The 22,027-nt window shown below is 42.1% G+C and overlaps 2 protein-coding genes across 2 annotated transcripts in view; both read right to left on the bottom strand.

The window, feature by feature from the left end:
* Positions 1 to 13,090, bottom strand: part of MURC (muscle related coiled-coil protein) — a 19,416-nt gene extending 6,326 nt beyond the window's left edge. Inside the window, exon 1 of the mRNA XM_009276641.2 lies at positions 12,575 to 13,090. Coding sequence (XP_009274916.1) covers positions 12,575 to 12,985 — 411 coding nt within the window. The 5' untranslated portion in view covers positions 12,986 to 13,090. The remainder of the gene's footprint in view (positions 1 to 12,574) is intronic.
* A 1,550-nt stretch (positions 13,091 to 14,640) lies between these two features.
* TMEFF1 (transmembrane protein with EGF like and two follistatin like domains 1) overlaps positions 14,641 to 22,027 on the bottom strand; it is a 55,663-nt gene continuing 48,276 nt past the window's right edge. Inside the window, exons 8-10 of the mRNA XM_009276681.2 lie at positions 20,573 to 20,696; positions 16,595 to 16,753; positions 14,641 to 14,725 (exon numbers count right to left, since the gene is read on the bottom strand). Coding sequence (XP_009274956.1) covers positions 14,641 to 14,725; positions 16,595 to 16,753; positions 20,573 to 20,696 — 368 coding nt within the window. The remainder of the gene's footprint in view (positions 14,726 to 16,594; positions 16,754 to 20,572; positions 20,697 to 22,027) is intronic.

The raw sequence follows: 22,027 nt of genomic DNA, 5'->3' as shown, positions 1-22,027 counted from the left end.
TGGACTTGATGACCTTAAAGGTCTTTTCCAACCTTAATGATTCTATGATTCTATGGTGACTATCCTAGATATCTTAGCACTAGGAATGTATGTAGAGCCTCCAAAGAAAGACTGCTAGAGGGTCAAAACTCGAAGACACACACTCGAAGACTTTCAAAAGCTGTCCACGGTAAACAAATAATTTACCAAGAATCACTTAGTGGTTAAGGACGTGCAAAAAAAGGAAAAAAGCTTGTGGTAATGGAAGGATTCAGTAGTACAATTTATCTGAACAAGGAGAATCTCCTAAGAGAGTTGATCGCCTGATCTGAAGACTGCTGTCTACATGGACATTATAAATTTGTGGCTTAGTGTCAGTGAGTCACTTCTGTCTAGAAGTACTAGTGTATGCAGAGTAGAAAACCCATAACTTGTAGGAGGTGTATGAGACGGACAATGCCAGCCCCTTCTTCCCTACTAGCTGTTTATGTGCACGTGCATGTGCTCTTCCCCCAAGAGGAGCAGCCCTTTAGGGTGCAGACAGGTACAACAGCTATATAAAACTTCTATAAGCTGTTTCCCACTAGTAGTAACTACTTCAGCTGATTTCTGAGGCATGACAGTGTCTGGGCTCTATCCTTAGTATTATTGCCTTAATGCAGAAAACGGGAGAGAGATTAGAAGTTGTGAACCCGCGAAGAATGGGTCAGTCTTACTGAATATTTTGCTGTGAACTGACTTCTGGCCAAAAAGATGTCTGTCATTTTTCCCAGTGACTCATTAGTAGCAAGTCATGTTTCATGTTATTTTACAGAGTATTAGCAATATGTAAAATAAAATACATTAAGCTATTTGGCAGATAAAGCCCACTTAAGAGTCTGTCATCATGCCTTGGCTTCATTAAAAACCCTCTAGTAAAATAGTTGTTAATGCTTAGAAAAAGTAGCGATGAGTTATGTTGCATTGATTACAGCAGAATGTTATTCAACTCATCTGCCAAAATCAGCAGGAACAAAACTACAATGCTTTGCTAATAATCATTTTCATTAACGTGCAAATTAACATTAATTATATAAAGACTTCTATATATAAACATAATCCCTTCTTTTCTGAAAATGAACTAAAACACAGCTGGATAATAATTCCTCAAAGTTTGTAAATTATAGCCCACTCTGTCAGCTGAAATGGTAACAAAAATGTTTCCAGAATGACTATTCTGAAATTTCAATACGTAGAGAAATGAATACAATATGGTGAATAGGGTATGCTGTTCATATGAAGATTATTTTTACAAAGGGAGAAGGCAGAGAGACTATTTTCTCTGCAATATTTAAGCTGTCTGTCTTTGGGAGAAGAACAATTTTTTCTGTGCTTTTTGTCAATTGTTTGCCAGATTTTTATTGTATTTAGCTTTATAGTCTATTAGCTAAAGAAGAGAGCGCTTTAACTGTCATACACGTGTTAGAATTAAGACTTATGAACAATAACGCGTGAGATGAAGGCCTTGTAGACAAGACACAGAAACTAGAGCTGCAGGTCCTGAGGAACATTTTTCATTCTGCTACAGACTCTGAGAATGATCTTTACCAAATCTCTGATTTTCTCTTCCTTGGTTTCTGCACACATCTTGCAGAATCAAATGTAGCAAGGCTAAAAATTAGCATGAGTTTCTACCTCCTCTCAAGGTTTCTGGATGGAAGATGTTACCAACAGTGGAAAGTATTAGTGAAACTGGCTAGCATGTTAGGGGGGGTCATAATAAAAATACAGTGATTTAGGCTCAGTAGGAGAGCTTTCTCGTCTGCTTGCTTTCTCTCTCCCGCCCCTCCCCGTTTCTTCTTAGCACTAGGTATCGATGGGGTAGAGAGAAGGTAGGAGCTCATCCTCCCTAAAGCAGGAACAGTAAGTTTTAGCACCAGGTGGGAAATTGATGGGGTCAAAGTATGTAGCTACCAGCTCATTTATAGACTCACTAAAAGCAAAGACAAAACACCTACTGATTTCAGTTGCACAGGACAAAGCCCTAAACCGGGTGACAGCTTTCTTCTTGGCTTGAAAGCAGATGGGACTGGAAATAGCAGGGCTGGGCAGCCCAATCTTAGAGGAGGGCGAGAAGAAGTTGAGCAATCGATGATGCTACTTGCAAGCTTTTAGTTAAAATTCTGCTTAAGCATTTTGCTAGGAAGGACTCGTATCTGCCACCACCACCTCATGGGAGGTAAGGGAGGATCTTCAAGCTAAATTTGTAAGTGTTCAAATAAAATCAAGACAGGAGATTATTTCACAGTAAAAGATGACACCAAACAGTCAGGTATTTTTAACCTGATTTCTTGAGGAAAGAGGAGTGCAGTCATATGGTCTGTCTATTGGTTAATACAAAGGACATGTACTCTGCTTGCCCCGCCTACTGACAGAAAACAAAGACATGCGTACGCCAGAACCAGAAACCACGAAATGAATCTGTGGAAGCTGATCATTCCCCTTCCCTTTCATCACTCCACCTGACTGGGAGGCACCTTTTGTTGCACTATTCTTGTCTGTCTTTCCCTTAGTGATCACTTCTGTGTAAGAGATTTCTTCAGCGAAGGGCTCTGCTGCTGCGAGCTCAGAGGCGATGTGCGCACCTGGAGAGGGCACACCTGGAGAAGGCACACCCTGCAGAGGGTGCTCACACTGGTCCCGATGTGCTCATTGGCCATAATCTGAAAAGTTAGTCCACCTCTCAAGAAACTGAAAATAGACCTGAACCTTTCAAAACAAAACAATTTTTTCCCTTCTCCTCCAAGAAAGATGTTTGGAAGTCAGTCATGTAAGTGGTTGATTTGGAAGTTGTCTTATTTTTGTACAAAAAGTGTAGCGTATATGCTCACATGACACAGCTCCCACCTTCTCACCCTTACACGGCCTCTCCACTAACACGTAAACATTTGGGCATTTCCCACCAATCTGAGAAGGGAGCTGAGCTCAGACATGGAGAAATAAGCTCTCTGCTGAGGAGCCTGCTGTGTTGTGAGTCATTCTGTCTGTCCTCCCAGCTGACGTCTGTCCTGAGCAAACACGCCCGTGGCTCAGGTACCTCGCTTGTAGATCTGGACCTGACGTTTTTGGCAGGTGATGGGGGTGCTGAGAAGAGGGTGTGTGTGTGTGTTATGAATGTGTGTAGGAGGGGAGAAGGGAGAAAGGAGTCAGATTAGATGTTGTGTTGTTGAAACTAGAAGTATTTTGGAAAAATGCATGTATGTGGAAGGAAATGAGGTCTGGAAGGAGAAAGACTTCCAGAGGAAGCAGAGGAAGGACTGAAGGCATTGGTGGCAGTGAAAAGGAGAAAGCCTGGAGACCTTTGCAGTTCAGCCGGGCAGAGAGAGAAATACAGAGGCCACAAAGCTGTGAGGTTAGTTAGATCCACTGCTTAAGAAACAACTTTAACAAACAAAACTTAAAGGTATAACACTGTAACAGAACGGTCGTACAATTCAGGAGGGGCTGGTGATGCCCCGGCACAGTAAGTTTGCTAAGAAAGCATTTTAAACCTGAACTTCGTCTTTTCTTGGGTTTTGAGTATTTAACTTCTCAGATGTGCCTAGCCAAAGAAGTTTGAGGTTTTAAGGGCCTGGCTGAATACAAAGTAAACATGTGAGTAAACCTCAGCTTTGGTGAAGAAGGCCAGCGTGGCATTGATTTGAACGGATGGCTCCGGGGACAGTGAGTATTGAAACCCAGATGTTTCTAACATCGGGTTCCCGAGAAAGTCTGACTCCATCATTGCCATTTTCGCCCTCTGCTCCCATTTCAATTTAATTCACAATTAGAAAATTTTCGAAGGGATGTAGTCTGTGTCCTTCACACACTCCTTTCGCTCTGCGAACTTTTCATCGGCTGCCAAAATTCTGGCTGCTCTGCACCCACGCGTGAGGGCGCTGACCAGTTTGCAGGCACTGCTGGCGTCTCCTGATCTCAAGGAAGGGATCACAGCAGTAGCATTGTTCTCCCATAGGATATAACAAGGTGTTTATGAAGGAAGGCTAACGCACCTGCTCCTTAAACTATGCAGAGCGCAAGGTGCTGACTCTTTTTCACCTCACAGAAACCTTAAAAACAGTAGGTAAATTATCTCAAATGTGGCAATGCCCCTAATCAGTGTTATGAGACTCTTGAGGCAGCGATGCTCAGGTAATTGAAAACTGCGGGGGAAAAGAGACTGTCTCAAAATGTGCCTCCTTGATAACCCTGCCTGCACAGTCAGGCTCTTCTCATCTCTGGGCAGGGAAAGAAGGGAAACGGCAGAGCAAATTGTTTAGCGATGTCTCAGGTATTTTGCTGCAGTTGTGTCCTGGCAAAGATCAGGTCGGCTCTAATAGCACCTTTCTCTCTTACTGCTGAACTAAGGAGCAAATAAGCCAAAGGGGCTCCTGGAAGAGGAATGTCATGCCTTCAGCAAGGTCAGTGAGGCTGTGCAAAGGAAAAAGGGTTGTTAAAAAAATTCCCTCACAAACTTGTTAGCTAAATCTCCACTCTTTAGCTTTGTAAGCACAGGTGGGATCAATAATTAATAGCAGCAGTAGTATTATTTTCATTAAGAAAAGGTGTGTTGCTGATTTAGAGTCCACTGGATTTGCTAGATGAAGCAGTGACAGTATCACTGTACCACAATACTAAGGCTTTAAGTACATTAACACTTTTAATGATTATTTCAGTAATAACTTTATTAGAATGTAATTTAAAAATAAAAACTAATGGGATATAAGGGCATTTTAATGGGTGTGGCCAGTTCAGGAGCTTTAGTCCCCCTTGTCCTTTCATGGTTTTTTTGCACACATATTCTGGGTTTGTATTTCGAAGCCCAGACTGGGCTTCTAGAGTCGGCAAGGAGAAAAAAAATAAAATACATTGTCTTATGTGTAAATATATGCTAGAAATGCTATAAACCAGTTTTGCATTCTCATTTCAAATACCTTCAAAATGTAATTCTAACAAGCTTTATTAAAGGCAACTGTTATCAGCTCTCAACTATTATCTAATTTCAATTAAAACTTTAGCAGAACAATTTTTTTTAAAATACAAAAAACAATAACAGAGAAAATGGGAATGACCAAATAAATAATTAAATTATATATATATTACAAAATCATATCTTTTATATATAATTACATTATATATAGATAAAAAAAATCAAGACTCAAAGTGCTCCTAAAGAAACTGCTCGCAGGAAAAGTAGGGAGGAGAGACAGATGAAACTCCGTAACTGGGAGACATTGTGTTGTACAGGGAAAAAGGTCACGGCAAATGATCTTTCAGCCTTGGGATGGGTGACAGGGAAGGTGCAGGTGGTGATTAACACAGGCACAGATGGGACTGGTGATCACCTGACAACTCTGAAGCAGAGCACGAAGCAGCAAAATGGTCGAAGGCCACCCAGCGCCTGGTCCGGTGCTGCTGCCGTGTCTATGACAACTGGAGATGCAAATGACTGGCAGCGTATGGGCAGGAAACTGCATCGCCACAACGTTTTAAAAAAATCCTAGAAATTTGCATGCTAAATGAATGATTTGTTATTCAAACCGGCAGCCAAAGTAAATCACTAAAACATCTCCTTGAAATTATTCTCTAAATCAATACGAAACCGCTGATGAATAACCAATTACAAATCATTCAGTACTTTTACTCATATTCTAACAGTTAAGAGTGAAGCTCTATAAATCTCAAGCGATCCTTTCATTTTTTTCTGCAAATATGCCATTTCAAAATTTCTGCCATCAGGCCAAAAAGCTGCTCAGATGAGAGAGAAACAGGATTATTTTAAAAGGGCACCTAAGGGATTTCATCAAGTGAAGTAGATAGAGAATAAACACTTCAGCACGCAAGACTTTATGGCCAAGTGCTGTTGCTTGTATTTAGAATTATTTTTACATAATGAACAAGCAGCCCGGCCAGAACAGTCAAGCCCTCTCAGTTCTCTTTTGTGAAGCCTACTACACATCCCTTTTCTTTAAATTCTGTCAGAAATTCAGTAATTTAACCAGGAGCATACAATGACTATAAAGAAACCCAGCTCATTCTCTCATTATCTGACTGCAGCAAGCTACAGACAACGAGTGAGCGTTACTCAGTTATACCACATCACTCGGAGAAGCCCTTGGCTCCAGGCCACCACATGCTGCACAAAAAGGACTACTGCAGCTCCAGGGAAACATTAAAGCTTCCCACTTACTTTGCTTTGCTGTTGTTTTATGGAGCTAGCCTAGGGAATAGTTCTGCAGGTCAGTCCGCAGGTTTGCAATCAATCAAACTGGTGAAATTTCTCACTTCCAGTTTATCTGTAGATACCAACCCTTTGTGAGTGGAGGAGAAAGAGCGATCACAAGGTGTGATAAGACAAAAAATATGTTTGGTAATGTTTTGATTCATTCATTCATAACAAGGTGACTGCTCTTGCAAGCTAGCTAGAGCAGGGAAGTGCTCTCAAGTACAACAGAAACTCAACCATTCATCAGGAGCTGCTGAACTCATCTGCCCAAGCAACCATGTCTCCATATGAACTCGCTTCTGGACACTCTTTCAACTCAAGGGAGAGAACAGGTACTTATGAAGTAGAAACTGTATCCAGAAGTAGATGTCTACAGCAGGTCAGGTGAATCAGGCTCCATACGTTTCTCCCTGCTCGTTTGAAGGGAGTCTACAGGCCAAATGTACAAACATCTGCGTTACTGATGTCTAATGCCTGGCAAGATGGATCCTGTCCCGAATTCAGAACTTGGCTGTTAATGACTTCACATATCCCTCCCATCTGTGCCTGCCCTGTTCTGATGAGCTTTATTCCTGTGTTAAAGGAATAACTGCAAGATTCAGCTGTCTTCAGTAGTGCTGAGAATATAAAGCCCAACTGCGTGTCCCCAGATGCAAGTCCATTTTTGAACGTGGGCCTCAGGCATGAAGGGTATCACTAAAGATACGTGTGTGCCCACAGTGGCCAGCTACAGCTCCTGTCGATAAGTCACTCCAGGCAGCCTCTAGGACCGTGGGGAAGAGGCACGACACGAGAGGCTCATGATGTAGCTACGCTCTTCTGCTAGCTTGCACGCCGACCACAAGCAAAGCCCTGAACAGCTGCATCCAGCGCAAATGTAAATTAACATCAGTTGTTTCCACCACTCAGTGGAGTGGAAAAAAATCAATGGCAGCCCTGAGGAGATGACTGTCTGTCCCTTGTGAGGATCACCACAAAGGAACAGGTCTGGGGACTCCAGTTACACCAGATCAATTGGTGTAGCGTCAAGTTTATAATCTACTGGTGTAGTGTCAAGTTTATAATCTGCTATGAACACAGTCCTGTGAAATATGCAACCTATTTCATTTTAGGAACACAGAAATGGCCCAACAGCTATTTTTTAATTTTGGGGGTTTTATTTCCCTTTCTCCTCTTTCCTTGTGAACATGTCCCTAGAAACATAGTTTTTCTTTAGCGGGTTAAAAGCCATGGGTTTTTTTCTAAAAATCATGGGTAATTTATGATCTTCTTGGCTGCCTCCAGTACTTCAGCGCTGGCTCTGCCACTCTGCCAGCGGTTGGCTGCACAGCACAGGGGCAGCTCAGCGCTTTGAACTGTAGGACCGGGCTTGACACTGCAAACAAAGGACTCTTGCTACAACCTACTCTGACACAACCGTTGAGTTTCTTTTATTCTCCGTAATCTCAGCAAAGGCAATTACCTGTCCCAGCTGTAAAAATATATAAAAGGTTTATGCCACGAGACTCCAACAAAGGCCCCGTGTCATTGGGCTGCTGAGGCCTCTGTGTCTGAGGCCAGTGCTCTGCTGTCACAGGTAGTCAACCTACACCACCTTTTTCTCATTAAGTTTTCAGACTTCACTTTAATAGCAATTTAGGTTTTCCTCTCTCCTCATGGGTTCTAGCAAAGGCTTTGTCCAGACCCTCATGCCTCCAGGACTAAGAATCCATTTCTGGTTTCTGACCTGAGTTGACTCATGGACAGCTTACACCCATTTCATCTTTTTGACAGTGTTCTTTACTGGACTCCTCATCCGTGCCCCAATGTATGTAAAAATGACAGCCACAATGTCTCTTAGCCTCTTTTCTTGCTGGACTAAACCAAGCTAGGACCTCCTGGTCTCCTCTCATTTACCAGGGCTTCACATTGCTCTGATCAGCCTGGTAGCTGTTTTCCAAACCTGTTCAGTTTGAACACAACTTACTTCAACAGGGGTGATCAGAGCTGTACGTGGTAGTCCAGGTGGGCTCTGAAGTGTTTTGGACACGGGTACTGGCAGTCTCTCTATCACTTCTGGAAATATCTTGCCTGAAGCATTTCATGCTCATGTATCACTTTTTTTAAGAGCCACACCATCAAGTGGGCTTTTGGTCATCTCCTGAGCAATTAACACACCATTTTCTGTCCTTTCCAAACCATGGGGCTTCAGAAGACAAACTAACAACAAGGGCTTCTGCTAAGCACAGGAATTGACACTGTGTACACTTAGATTAGCATTACTCCAGCTCTAAAGATGATTTGGTTCCTTGTCTATATTTCTTTCTCTGGACTCGCAGCACCTCATTTTGAGCATGTTTTATTAGTATCCACACCTTTTTCTGTGCCAAGAACTTTAACAAAAATATTAAACAGTTGACAAAGACAGTCTTAGAAACAAACCCTTTTAGAAACCCATCACAAACTTCACTTCCCATTTCAACACAATCCACTGTCATGTCTTGTTTTTCCAGATTATCTTACCTTATGAGGTAAGATATCAGGTACATAAATATGAGAAAGGATAAGAGCTCTCATGTTTCTGTGAAACAGAAACTCAAATATGAGTTACCTAGCACAATCTGCTCTTGGTGAGCTATTTAACTCCATGGTACTAACGATTCTGTTCTGCAGAGCCCCTTCAGAGCCTGCCATTCTTATGCCTGAATGATATCGGATGAATGGCAATGGTTCAGATCGTTTCCTTTGTCTTTTTTAAATAGAAGTGTTATATTTGCTGCCTTTCACGTCACGGTTACTCTCACAGGTTTTTCTCAGAATAGCTGTAATTAAAACTCCGTGCCGATGGATGGCGAGTTCGTGCACCAGGTCTTTCAGAGTCCGTGTTTGCAACCTCATCTCTTGAGCTCATGACACCCTGACTTTTACTGCCACTTCAGATGGAAGCGCTTCCACTTCAGATTTTCAGATTATTGTCCCCATCTGGATCTCACCATTTTTACTGTCCAAGCCATTATGCTGCAGAAGGACGGTGGCCAGGAAAAGCCACTTATATTTTAATTTATTTATGCATAATATGAGCGGCATACGCAAAGCCACTTCTGCTAGCCTCTCTCCGTGTGTGCGGTGGAGCAATCGCAGGGCAAGCAAATCAGTTGTAACATGTTTGTGTAGGCCAATCAAGCCATAACCTTACTTACTTTCTGACATGTCCACTGCGACTGTCCACTAATTTTAAACATCAGACAGCAGTGAGTGAGTGTAGGCCAATCAAGCCATAACCTTACTTGCTTTCTGACATGTCCACTGCGACTGTCCATTCATAGGAAGTTGTTACTCCTTTATGGTGCTTATGTAAAATAATAATAGAAAAGAGCCCAGTAACTGTAACACGGACTTCCTGGTGCCTGTGTGCTCACATTCAAAGAGGGACTTGCAGAACATGCAGAAAAGCAAACGAAACAAATTCTTTCAGGATTTAAAAAAAAAACAAACCAACCCTTTAATTTCTGAATAATTTAGTCAGAATGAGTTAAAGTGTTAGATGCTCTTTGACTGCAGAGAAATGATAGCTCTCACAGCTGGTTATTCAGACTAACCTGAACAGAAGTGAACAGTGACCTGCACAACCTATAATGTACTTTGCATTCCCTACTATACCCTGAGGCACATAGCACTCCATGGTCAAAGACCTCACTCGAAGTAACCTGGCATTTTTATTCATGCAATCAGCCTGGGGAGGAGAGCTGCCTGCTACCAAAGCTTTTCCTCAACCACATGGCCTTTTAAAAATGAATGCTCTCAATTTCCCTAATCATTACGCTCATGGATGATCACTTTCTCTCTTTTTAATGCGGGGATATTGCCAACTCTTTTCATCATGGCTGAGGTCTCTTGGGACAGTGTCCTCCAGCCAATGATCCTTTTCAACCTGCCTACTCCTTCTATCAATGATAAGATCAAAGCTATCCACTTGAAAGAAAATCTTTAGGATTTAATTGGTGTTTCCCTTTTCCTCATATGCCGATGTTCTGGGAAAAGTTGAAACTAAAACCCACGTGCGCTCACCCACGTAGGCATTCAACGCTGGCTACACAGAGGTCCTTGGCTCCATCACAAAAAAATCTCACTACAGATGAGCTGTCACTCACAGCCACCAAGTAAACAACTTGGTTATTCCCATTTGTAAAATATAGTGAAGGGAGTATGCTGATTCTGTAGCTATTAACAGACTCCCACTCATCGTAGCCAAGCTTCAGTCATTCAGGTCTTGGCGCTCCAGCAGTATGCCTACACCGGTGTAAATCAACAGTGTGAAAATCACTGCACTTGTGTGAAAGAGACTTTCACAAGTGTCCCTGTGCCTTAAAGCTTCAGCACACTAGCATGTTCCAGTTTTTGTGGAGCAATGCAGTTCTCCTCTTCCAGAAAAGTTTTAAATATCAGATCCTGGAGGATCAGCATATCTGCTCCTCTTCCGAGCACGAGGGAAAAAGTTCTTCAACCTACCCTACAAAAGGCTGGCAGTTCTCAACTACCGTAGGAAGCTAGAAAGACACCACTCAGAAATGCTGTTTCCCTTCCTGAAAAGCACCGCCTAAGAATTAGACATACGGAACAGGGCGCAGGTCATTCTTGTCCAGCAAAACCAGCAGAAGGTTCAGAAACTCCTACTGAAGGTGATTCTTAGAGAAAGTAAGCATTGTGAGAGCCACCTTTTGTATGAAATATCTAAAAATAGCAACACCTGTTCTTTATAGCTGTGTGTAAATCAATTTCCACAATATTTCACTACATTTTAAAATAAATGACAACTCATGTCTTACTAGGAGAAAAATTTACATTATGTAATGAACACTGTTTTAAGAACAAACATTTTCAAAGCATTGATTCTGCTGCAAACATTACGGTAAAGGCCCATCAATGAAATGGCGTTATGCCATTAACCAGGGGAGATACTTATTACCTTTAGCTGGGAAATTATTTGCGAGGAAAAAGCAAAAGTGCCTGTTTTCTAGTCCATCATGATGGTGCAGCTTGCAATAATTGTAACAATAGGCCAAATTGTGCCATGCTTTCGCGTGAACATCCATAGTAAGTCAGAAAATCTGGGAGGCACAATTTGGCTGCATGTGGTACTAACATAACATTAAAGAGGTAACATTTCCTACCTTCAGCTTTTTTTTTAGCTATTTCTTCCCAGTAGCAGAAAACAAAGTAGTTAAGAGAGCTAGATTATGCATAAGAATTTGTCAGCTGTATACAGTGGTGAATATACTCAGTTAAACACACGGCTCCATTCATTGCAAGTAATGTTATTTATGTACAAGCAGATGCAAGACCAGGGTGTAAGGCTGGGCGATGAGGGTGCATTGTGTTACTCACGAGGGCTGGTCTTTTCAAGAATGCCTAATGATGAATACAACTCATTTGAAAGAAGCTTTGGGGACTCACTGGTACGAAAGAGAAACTATGCTTCTGGCAAAAGATTAAACACTCTTACTTTATATTGACTTGGGGAACTGTGAAGTTTCAGCAAATGGCAGGATCAGGCCATTAAACAACTGGGTTTCACAGCACTCGCTAGCAAGTGACAGACCCCATGAACTGCCTGCACTGCCTACTTGTATGAATGTAGGCGAGACCATGCCATTTCATGACACTCCTGTTCAAACTCAGTAATTTATAAGAACAATGAACATCCTACAATGAGGTCAATGAATGAAAATGTATAATTTGCTTGCCCGATATGATTGGAAGAACAGTGCTGCGTTAAACCATTTCCAAAGTAGAGCATGCAAGGTACTATTTGCTGTCAGGAAGAGTTTGTGGGTCTGAGCTTTAGTTTGTGCATACACTGCTATAGACTGAGACAATGAAAAAAGCCCCAATTTGTCAGCAGTATGAAAGCCTGGGTAATGCTGCAAGTTAAATCAACCATATGTTTTGAAATTAGTGTTAGAAGAAAGTTTGTGTTCCGGGGAGCCTGCAAACACTTTCGCTATTTGGACTCCTACCTAATACGGTGAAAAAAATAACAGGGATGAATGTCAGGCATGGTTTGTATGACAAGATTTACAGGGCCTGCCTCATATTACCTTTCGGAGAGGCAACAAATAGTCCTTGCTGATCTGCAGTTAATCTTACATGGCTGGCTCAGAAACCTACCAACACTAATAATAGACCCTGTGTGCTGCCGTCAGTAGGTTCATGCTGAAAGGCACTGAGGAGCACAACTCAATGTTAAAGAATGCATAAAATAACTCTCATGTTGGACAGACTGCGTCTTTTGGTTCATTAACCGATGCCTACCAGCGGCTACCAAGAAGGTGGCACAATGAGAGTGCTACAAGAAATTAGGCTCGCGGTTACCTGATAGATTACGACCCGGAATTTGTTTTTCCTCAGCATCTCCTCTTGTTTGGCTTCCACCTTCTGCACGCTGGTGCTCTGCCTCTCCACGCGTGCCCGCACCTCCTTCACGGTGGAGCTGACTTTGCGGGTTTTCTCCAGTAACTTGTTCACCGTGTAGCCTGTATTGCCGTGTGCCTGGGCAAGCTTTAAAATGTCAATCTGTATGGTCTTGATGGCGTTTTCCATCTCCCTGTGCCTCTCCTCTATCCTTTTCTGGCTCGCCTGCACGCTGTCCACAATGTTGGCGACTTTGTCCAGGACCGTCACAATCGTGTAAGCTGCATCTTGTTCTTCTTCCTCCTCGGTGACGCTGGAGAGACGATTTTGGTGGGTTTTGTCAGCCTCTGAGGTGATTTCGCGGCGATCCATTTTGCCTGCCTTCGGCCGGGTCGGCGGGAGGCGAAGTTTCGGTGATCCTGCCAGGACGATTCTGGTGCTGCTGCAGGGAGCCAGGGCGACAGCTGGCTCCAGCGATGCTCAAAGTGGGGCGTGAAACACCACTCCTGGAGCTTGGTCAAATACTTCTGACTACAAAATATCCACACATGATTGTTCGGATACTTTCAGCAACATGAAACCCCTAAAATTAGGAAGCAGTGTCTGGAAAGGAACACACGTTTAAAGGGTCACGCTTCTGTACTGATGAAGTTATTAGTGTTAATCCAGGAAAGTTAAGTAACTTACTAATTAAGCAGGAAAGCAAACTTGCATATTTTTAATGATCTACTTTTGTTTTCGTGTTACTGGAGCGCTTTCCTCCGAGGGAATTCACAGAGCAGTCAGGAAAACTAACACGGTTGTTTTTTCCAGCAAAACAACTTCAGGTCTTCAGCTTGCTGCAATTACCACATGGGGTAACAAATAAACACACTAAACCAGAGGCAATATAGTGAAAACGTTGTATTGTGACATGCTTTTCCAGTTCAAAATGTTGAAAGCATTTTTTTTTATTGAACAAATTATTAAATCCTACATGCAAAATTTTGAAAGCCTAAACTACATGTTAAAACAGCTGAACACATCCTATTCACACTTTATCTCAGGATCTTTCAAACGACAACTAACAGTCTATTAATATAACTATGACCAGCAGACTAATTTGGATGGACTTCTTTAGCTCTTGAAAATACTCTATACAAGAGCACTAGTAATTCATTCACCTTTATTATTTTTTTTTATTTTAATCACAAACACTATACAATCCGTATTGTAGGTGTTAAAACATGTATTTTCTTTAAAAAAGTTTAAGAAGTATTAAAACAGCTTTAACAGTGATAAAGAAAGCTTTATTCCAATTATTTGTGTTCAATTATTCAACACCAATTTTTACAATATCTAAGTCTACTAAGACCTACTTCTTTTGGACCTGTGCCATCTGCCCTACCAGGTAACTTCCCAAATTATGAAATTTATAATTTTCCTCTTTAAAAATAAATTGTTGGAATTATTTATGAAGATGGCAGTGCTTAGACCCAGCCCACACATTTTATAAATATGTTACAACTACACACAGCACACAGCTTCACAGTTCATGCGATAGGCAGTGTCTAAAAAATCAGTTACTAACTTCCAAAAACATTTAAATATCTACGGTATTTAAACACAGTGTTTTCTAGTTTCTCATAAGAAAAGTAAGCTGTAAACATTTTTACCTTTAGTTCATGCCTTGTTTGCTAGGTAATGTGGACTTTTTTGTTGGGTTGTTTTTTTTTTTTTAATCTACAACCATTGGTGGAATAAATCTGTGTTCCCAAAAATATTACATTCCATGGATAAAGCACAAATCTATTATATAACCATGTGATACAGATACAGAAAATGAACTACTGTATTCAAAAACATAAAAATAAAGATACTAAAACAGTCCATAGCTGTTAGAGCTGATGCTTTCAGAATACAGACCAACATTGTTACACTAAAAATGTTCAAAAATAAGGCCTCTGAAATAAATATTTCCATTCTTTAAAAAAAGATTTAATAAAAATGTACATCACATGGTCAATGTAGGTATAAAAATCACTAAGTTAAACCATTCTGGATGATGTATCTGAAGTAAAATGGCCTAGGTTTTGCTTCTGCCGACGGCCTCTATTGTTTTTGGGGCATTTTCTGTTAAAAAAAGAGAGAGAGAAAGAAAAAGGAGGGCTGATTTTATATATGCTGCATAAAATTAAGCCTAGTAATAACACATTGACTTAATTTTCTGTACTTAGCAATAGCAAGGAGCCTACGAGCTGTGCTGACTGGGGGATGTTCCTGCTCTTTGGTACTGCTCTGTCACCTGGGGATGTCCGTGGGACCCCAGATCACTCAGAAGGGAGTTCTGCTTGAACTTGAGACCGAAACTAGCAAGGTGCTACGTCCTTCAGCCTTGATCCAGCAAAACACATACCATGGTGAATAATTGCACTGGCTTTACTTTATACATATTTCATACTTAAAATCCAGTGGATGGTAAGACTGGATCAATCAGCCTTTTGAAGTGCTGGACCTCCAGGTGCCCTGCTGGTCGTGGCAGCCCCTGAGACAGAGCCCACCCAGGACTCTCTGTGGGGTGACTCAGGCGATCCCTTTCTTGGGGATGGTAGCGGGGAGGGGAGGCTACAGGGGTGGCTTCTGTGAGAAGCTGCTAGAAGCTTCCCCTATGTCCGATAGAGCCAATGCCAGCCGGCTCCAAGTCGGACCCGCCGCTGGCCAAGGCAAAGCCAGCAATTCTGAACGGAACGGCACTTACTCAGCCCGTCAGACAAGGCAAAGCCAGCAATTCTGAACGGAACGGCACTTACTCAGCCCGTCAGACAGCGGGCAATGCATGATGGAGCAGTCCTGCTGGGACGGAGCAAGACAGACTGTCCCCGAGAGACTGTGAGCTGGGGAACGGTCGTAGGGAGGCTGAAAGAGGAGGGCTGCTGAACCACAGCCTTCCATGCCACTGCTTTGGCCAGCAGGGTGTTGAGTAAAAATGGGATGACATCAATTGCATGAGCCAAATATAACTCTTTTACATGTGCAGGAGGTGTTAGACATGTGTACTTATACCTGCTGCGTTGAACCTTACAAGAGAGATAGGGAAGGAGGCCTATACTGTTTGTTCATAGGGGTGTCACTCTACATCACTGAGTTTGGGAAACCATGCACTAACGCAGTAGCAGAAAGTTTCATGGCCCAATGTAACCGGAGCTGAAAAAGTGAAGGACGAGTTGAGGAGGAAAAGGCAGTGTGGCATAGACGCCCAAGTGTAGGACATAAATGCTTCATGCACCTATAAGGTAACTAAGTCATCCTTAGTCTATCCCAGAGCCCTCAGTCCTCATTGGGTTCAAGTCCTTGATGAGTAAATGAATCCCTTGTCATCAAAAAGAATCCATGGCTCTCATCTCAGTTTTCATACAGGGCGAGAGTCTGAGACAACCCAGAAACTTGAACTCTGTGCTTGTGCATCTTTACATTTCATAAAATAGGTTCCCATGGAGAGTGCCTAGTAACGGGACTAGCTTCACAGTAATTTTCAGAAAGCATATATAGTGTGAGGGATACTTCTCTCTCTGTGTAACACCATTTACAGTGATACTGCAGGGAACAGCATCTTGTCAACTTCTCTGATTTCACTGGGTGGGAGGGGGGGATCACAGCTTCTATAAGATATCAGCAATGCTTGAATAACTCCAGTGAAGGTCTAACAGAGTAGCTGACCTTTTGGATGTGTTTCAGGGCTGATCTATTCTGCTGGGTATTTGGTCTGGGGATTCAGAGTGGTTACTGGTGGTTTGTGAATTTAAACAAATGTGTGTTTTGTGACAACAAAAAACCGGCGATATGATGTGACATAATCCTTCCACTTCAGTCATTAGGTATTTTATATGTGGGTATTTTAGGATATATCTTAAAGCCCATAAAATGTTGGGGGTCAAATATTTAAATACAGAAGAAGTATATCCACACAATGTGTAATTTTTCACTGTTTTTGTCTTTACCTACCTTGTTATGCACATGACAATTGCAACTATAATGGCAATCTGTACAGCTCCAATTATTGCTGCAATAAGGACATGCGTAAGCTTTTGTCTACTTGGGACAACATAAAGAATACTAAAGTCTGTCTTTTCACAGTGCTGTCCAGTATATCCTGATTCACACCTGAAAAAGAAAAGGAATATTTCATGGAATCTGTAATTTGACAACAGCCCAGTCATTTTGCAGATGAAATAAGGAGTCCAAGGTGACTCCAGCTGAGAAAGAGCTGGTGGTGGAGGTGTGGTAACACTTGGGTTGGGGAATGGTTTGGATTTCTGTGGCAAGAGAAGAGACAGAGCAGATATGCTCTGCTTTCCCGGATAAGGTTACTAGTGGCCCTCTGAAAACACACCAGCGTGGTGAAGGCCCTGATTTGGCAGAAGAAATATGTGGGGTCATTATTAAATTGGGGCAATATTTAGGAAGAATAAAGCAACTAGGTGAAACAAGCAGACAAGGCTAAACGAAACACAAAGAAGCATGCTCATGAAAGACAAAGTGACCATGCTCATTCAGCTGCAATGTCAGTATGGGAGAGAAGTGACAAAGAGGAAGAGGAACCTTGAAAAATGGGGGGAAAGGAAGATCCCTTTCCAAGCTTCAGCCTACAGAAGTGGAATCCTGCAAAACCTATTGGACAAGACCAGCATCAAACCCCCTCCTGCCTTGTCACCAAACCAAAATGCGACAGAGGTCGGGTTAGAAAACCCAATGGCCCACAACTGTTCAAGTGAGAGTTCATGGAAGAATCCATAAAAATTAGCCAGGGGTTGGGGAGAAATGCCTGAAGACAGAAGAGAAGCGGCTGCTCTAAACGGTACCTTGCCTGAGCAAAGCAGCAGTTAGCTCAGTGAGAAACTCAGCAGAGGCTGCTCCTGTGAACACATGTTCAGGGAATGCGAGATGTGCCAGTGGTGAAGGTGGCAGTGGAAACACACTCTGGAGGAATTAATGTCACAAGGCAATTAATGTCACAAGGCAAGAGAGGCTGAAGCACAGCAAGGAAAGGCAAGAGCCACCCAAGACACTGAGCTGGAGTCTGCAGAATCAAAGGCCACCACTTACATCCCTGAGCAAGTTCCTTGTACAGCAAGACTTTAAAACCCACTGATGTGAATGCATCATTAAGGGCAACTGAATCATACAGTTTGCCTCCAGCTCTATAGTAGAAAGCTGGAGAAGAATTACTCACACGCAGGCAGAGAAACAATCCTTTTGAAAACCGGATCAGATAAACCCGAATGCAACACAGGATCAGTCTCATCCATCCAAAAGCTTTGTGCTAGGGTAGGAATTAATACTGTTTGGAGGAATGAAATAATTACTCCACAGACCCTCCTACAACTGCTAATGCAACTCCTAATCCGCCTTTGCATGCAGGGATAACGGTTGGGGTTTACATGTTCGTAATCTTGTGACTCTACTTTCTCCAGCCGTGAGCTGCTGTGTACGGAGTTTTGGTTCAGGCATGAAACAAGTTCCAGTAAGAGCAGAGTTGTTAAAAAAAGCCCCCATGTATTGTAAGTAAGATCGGTAATGGCTAGGAATGGAATCAAGAGGAACATGTATTAGCATACAAGAAGGAAGAGGACGGGGAAAATGTTGGTAGTCATGCAAAAAGAAACAATAAGAAACGGGACTCCTTGCTAGTGAAGAGTGCTAGCGAATTCTTATTTGTTCCTTTGCTTTTGTTTTCATTAAAGAAGGTAACAGTCAAAGTGTGATCAATGTGAGAATTGCTTTAAAGCAGAGGAGGCAAAACAAAGCAGAGGAGGCACAAGTAATTCAAAGATGTTTCCTCAGAAACACTGAAGCGCCAGGAAATTATTTCTGAGAAATATTGAATGGAGATTCAGGAGTACTGAATTCCTGTGAAGAAGAAGTGCTTGTGTTAAGAACTGTATCAGTGGTGGGATGAAGTACTAGGCACTAGTTTAAGCTACCTTAAACTAGTAAAACAGATTTTAAAGCATTCTGCCACATCAATATATAGCAAGATAATATAGCATAAATATAATAGCAAGATAAACAGAGGTCAGTATGGATTTATCAAAATATGCTGATCAATCAATTAATTGAGCTTGCATAAAGAAGTTTAGATTTCTTTGCAAAGGGTTGAACTGTGCCTTCTTGATGCAGCCTGCCATAAGGACAGGGCAGAACTGCACTGCACTGCACAAGGGGGGACAGCAGGAGATTGACCAGATCCCACTTAGGTGGTGGTGTTGGGTCGACGGTTGGACTCGATGATCTTAGAGGTCTTTTCCAACCTCAATGATTCTATGATTCTATGATTCTATGACCATCACTATTTAAAGAGCCAAGAAAAATCCGAAGGAGAGCTGATACTTAGGGTCAAGAACTGAGAGTCAGAAATTCTTGACTGGAACCACGTGAGGTTTGTTGTGCTAGGTCCAGTGCTGAGATACTGTTCAGGCTGTTTAAATAAAAAATTGAAGGCAGTAATAGTAATGTAATTATAAAATAGAATCTAAAGGGACAGTACATTAATTAAATTCATCAAAACATTGCCTATCAGTAATTATTAGAGTAATAATGAATATTTAAATGATTGAATAGTAATTGAATCATAAATGAATAAATGACTATATGATTAGCACCATCCAGAAAAAAATTCTGAGAAATAAAAAAATCAGTTCATTCAGCCAGGAACGTTTTCCTTGAAACACCTCTACTTTGATTATTTTGAGGACAAATCCATCAGAAATTGTGTTAAACACAGCTCTAGATCAAATGAATACTGTAATCAAATAGTGCTGCCTAATGCCCATCAAGATGACATTGGGGATGCACCCAGTTTCCCAAGAGAAGCAAAGCCACGTTGAGCTCTCTTGGTTGTGGCCAAAGAAAGTCCTGTTGGAAAGGTGAAAATAGACATGAAAGGGTCTCGGATGGGAAAAGTAATAATATAAGCTTTCAAATGCTTAAGTTGACAACCATACCGGCTCTGGCTTTTGGGCCTCCTGCTCCTTGGTCAGTCTGGAAACCCTTAAATCTTGGCAGTGGAAAAACCCCTAAATATCCTCAATCGATAAAGATCAAGGGAGAAAATGTGATAGTATCTAATGGATTTACAGCTGAAGTTTCCAAAGCAAAGGAAAGCAAAGAGTTATAGCAACTTCAACCACATTAATCTGAAAATACAAGCCTGCGAGATAAAAGTTCAGGAGTGACACCTCCTAATAAGTAGGGCACTCCATGTTATTAAGAAGTGGCCTTTTCCTACGAACAACTTTTAAAATTATTTTTATTTTTCAAAGAAAACAGAGAGGCAGAATTTAGTTGGTGAAATGTAAAGAAAAAATTAGCTGGGAACTAAGGAAATAAAATGGAACATTCAGATTTCCTGGGAAACACTGAGTGGCTTAATACTGAGTGTACTGAGCTGCTAGATTATACCGTAGACAAAAAATGTGGGCTAAAGAATATTTTGCAATTTTATACTCTCTAGATGAAGCCTATTATTTTGAAAAAGGGCAATAAATGTTAAAAATAAGATATTGATACTCTAGAGAGAGTTTATGAGAAGAGCAATAAAATGCATAGATAGCGTAAGGACAGACTGAGAGGTCTATGGGGAAAAAGCAGTCACACAGAGAAGCCATGCAAGGCAAAGGCAGTTTTTTTGTGGAATTTTTCCCTCTAGATAGGATTTAGCAGCTGAAAATAAGGAGGCAACAGTGAGGCAACAGTCTTCATCGGGATTCAGCTTCTGAACTACCTGACTGACCAAGCCTCTCCTCTGAGCACTATCTCCCACACGACCGGAGCAGCTGGGTGCTGCCCACAGCATAGGGATACGGCTCCTGTGCCGCTGCTTAGCTAACTGCAAACTGGTACATGCTGTAATTATGTCTAGAGAGCATTTTGATTAAGCTTTACAGCAATTTGAAGCACATTTTGGAGGCATGCAGGACTTACCGGCAGGAAGCCTTCTGAGTGGAATAAATGAATTCACATTTTCCATGTATACAGTAGCCATTGAAGCTTTCTGAGCAAGGTATGTGGTTTCCAATGTAAATGTCTTCTCTTTGATCACTGGCATCTTAAAAAGAAATATACATAAACAATTATACATGGCTGTGTGATATTTGTAAAAAATCTCAGCCAAGAACAGCATACTCTTAAAAACTTGCAGTGATTAAAGGAATATGGAATAATAAAGCGAAGGCTTAAGGGTGAAGTTTCGGAGACACCTACAGAGATTTGCCAGGATGTATCACATTGAAAAATGATTCTCAGAGACATCTAAATGTGCTTCTTACGTCAGGTTTCTCGAAAGGAGAAAGGTATTCCTAACAGAAACAAGCCAATGCAGGAAGATCAGCAGAAGTTTTGTCAGTGGCATTGGGGCAAAGAGCTAATACATAGATAGAGAGCTCTCCCATGTCTAAACAGAGGAGAAAAACCTGAAGGGTTAGGAAGAAGCTAAACCACATTTTATGATTGCTGGGTAGAAAACAACTCAATAAAGCCCTGATCTGACTGGTACCACCAGTCTTACAGCTGAAATCAAACACACTACAATAGCAGTCTTCCTCAGAGAAACTCTTTTATGGAAACGGAACTTTCCATGAGCTTAAAATACCCATTCCTTTGGGAAGTGTACTGGGTCTGGCTGGGATAGAGTTAACTTTCTTCATAGCAGCCCGTATGGTGCTGTGTTTTAGATTTCTGGCTGAAATAGTGCTGATGACACACCAGTGTTTTGGCTGTTGCTGAAGGGTGCTTGCACAGCATCGAGGCTTTCTCTGCTTCTCACTCTGCTTCCCCCTCAGTGAGTAGGCTGGTGGTGGGCAAAAGCCTGGGAGGAGACACAGCCAGGACAGCTGACCCCAACTGACCAAAGGGGTATTCCCTACCATACGACATCATGCTTAGCAAGAAAAACTGGGGTTTTGGTCTTTCCAAGGTGGCCGTTGCTCAGAGACTGTCTGGGCATGAGTCTGCTGGTGGGACGTTGTGAGTGATGGCTTTTGCATTGCTTGGTTCTTTTCTCTTTTTATTCCCTTCACTTCTTAAACTGCCTTTATCTTGACCAATGAGTTTTTCTCATGTTTGCTCTTCCGATTCTCTCCCTCATCCTACTGGGGTGATGGCTGGTTTGAGCGAGCGGCTGGTGGGCGCTTAGTTGCTGGCCAGGTCAGCCCAGCACAGGAAGGCAGTCCCTCCTGCACCGACATCTTTCGTGCTTCTGTCACATTACTAAAACTATCAGCAGTGTGCCCAGGTGGCCAAGAAGGCCAATGGCATCCTGGCCTGTATCAGAAATAGTGTGGCCAGCAGGAGTAGGGAAGTGATCGTCCCCCTGTACTCGGCACTGGTGAGGCCGCACCTCAAATACTGTGTTCAGTTTTGGGCCCCTCACTACAAGAA

This window comes from Aptenodytes forsteri, unplaced genomic scaffold (genome assembly GCF_000699145.1).
Source record: "Aptenodytes forsteri isolate BGI_AS27 unplaced genomic scaffold, ASM69914v1 Scaffold97, whole genome shotgun sequence".
NCBI lineage: Eukaryota > Metazoa > Chordata > Aves > Sphenisciformes > Spheniscidae > Aptenodytes > Aptenodytes forsteri.
Note: the sequence above shows the minus strand (reverse complement) of the source record. Positions and strands in the feature narration are given on the sequence as shown.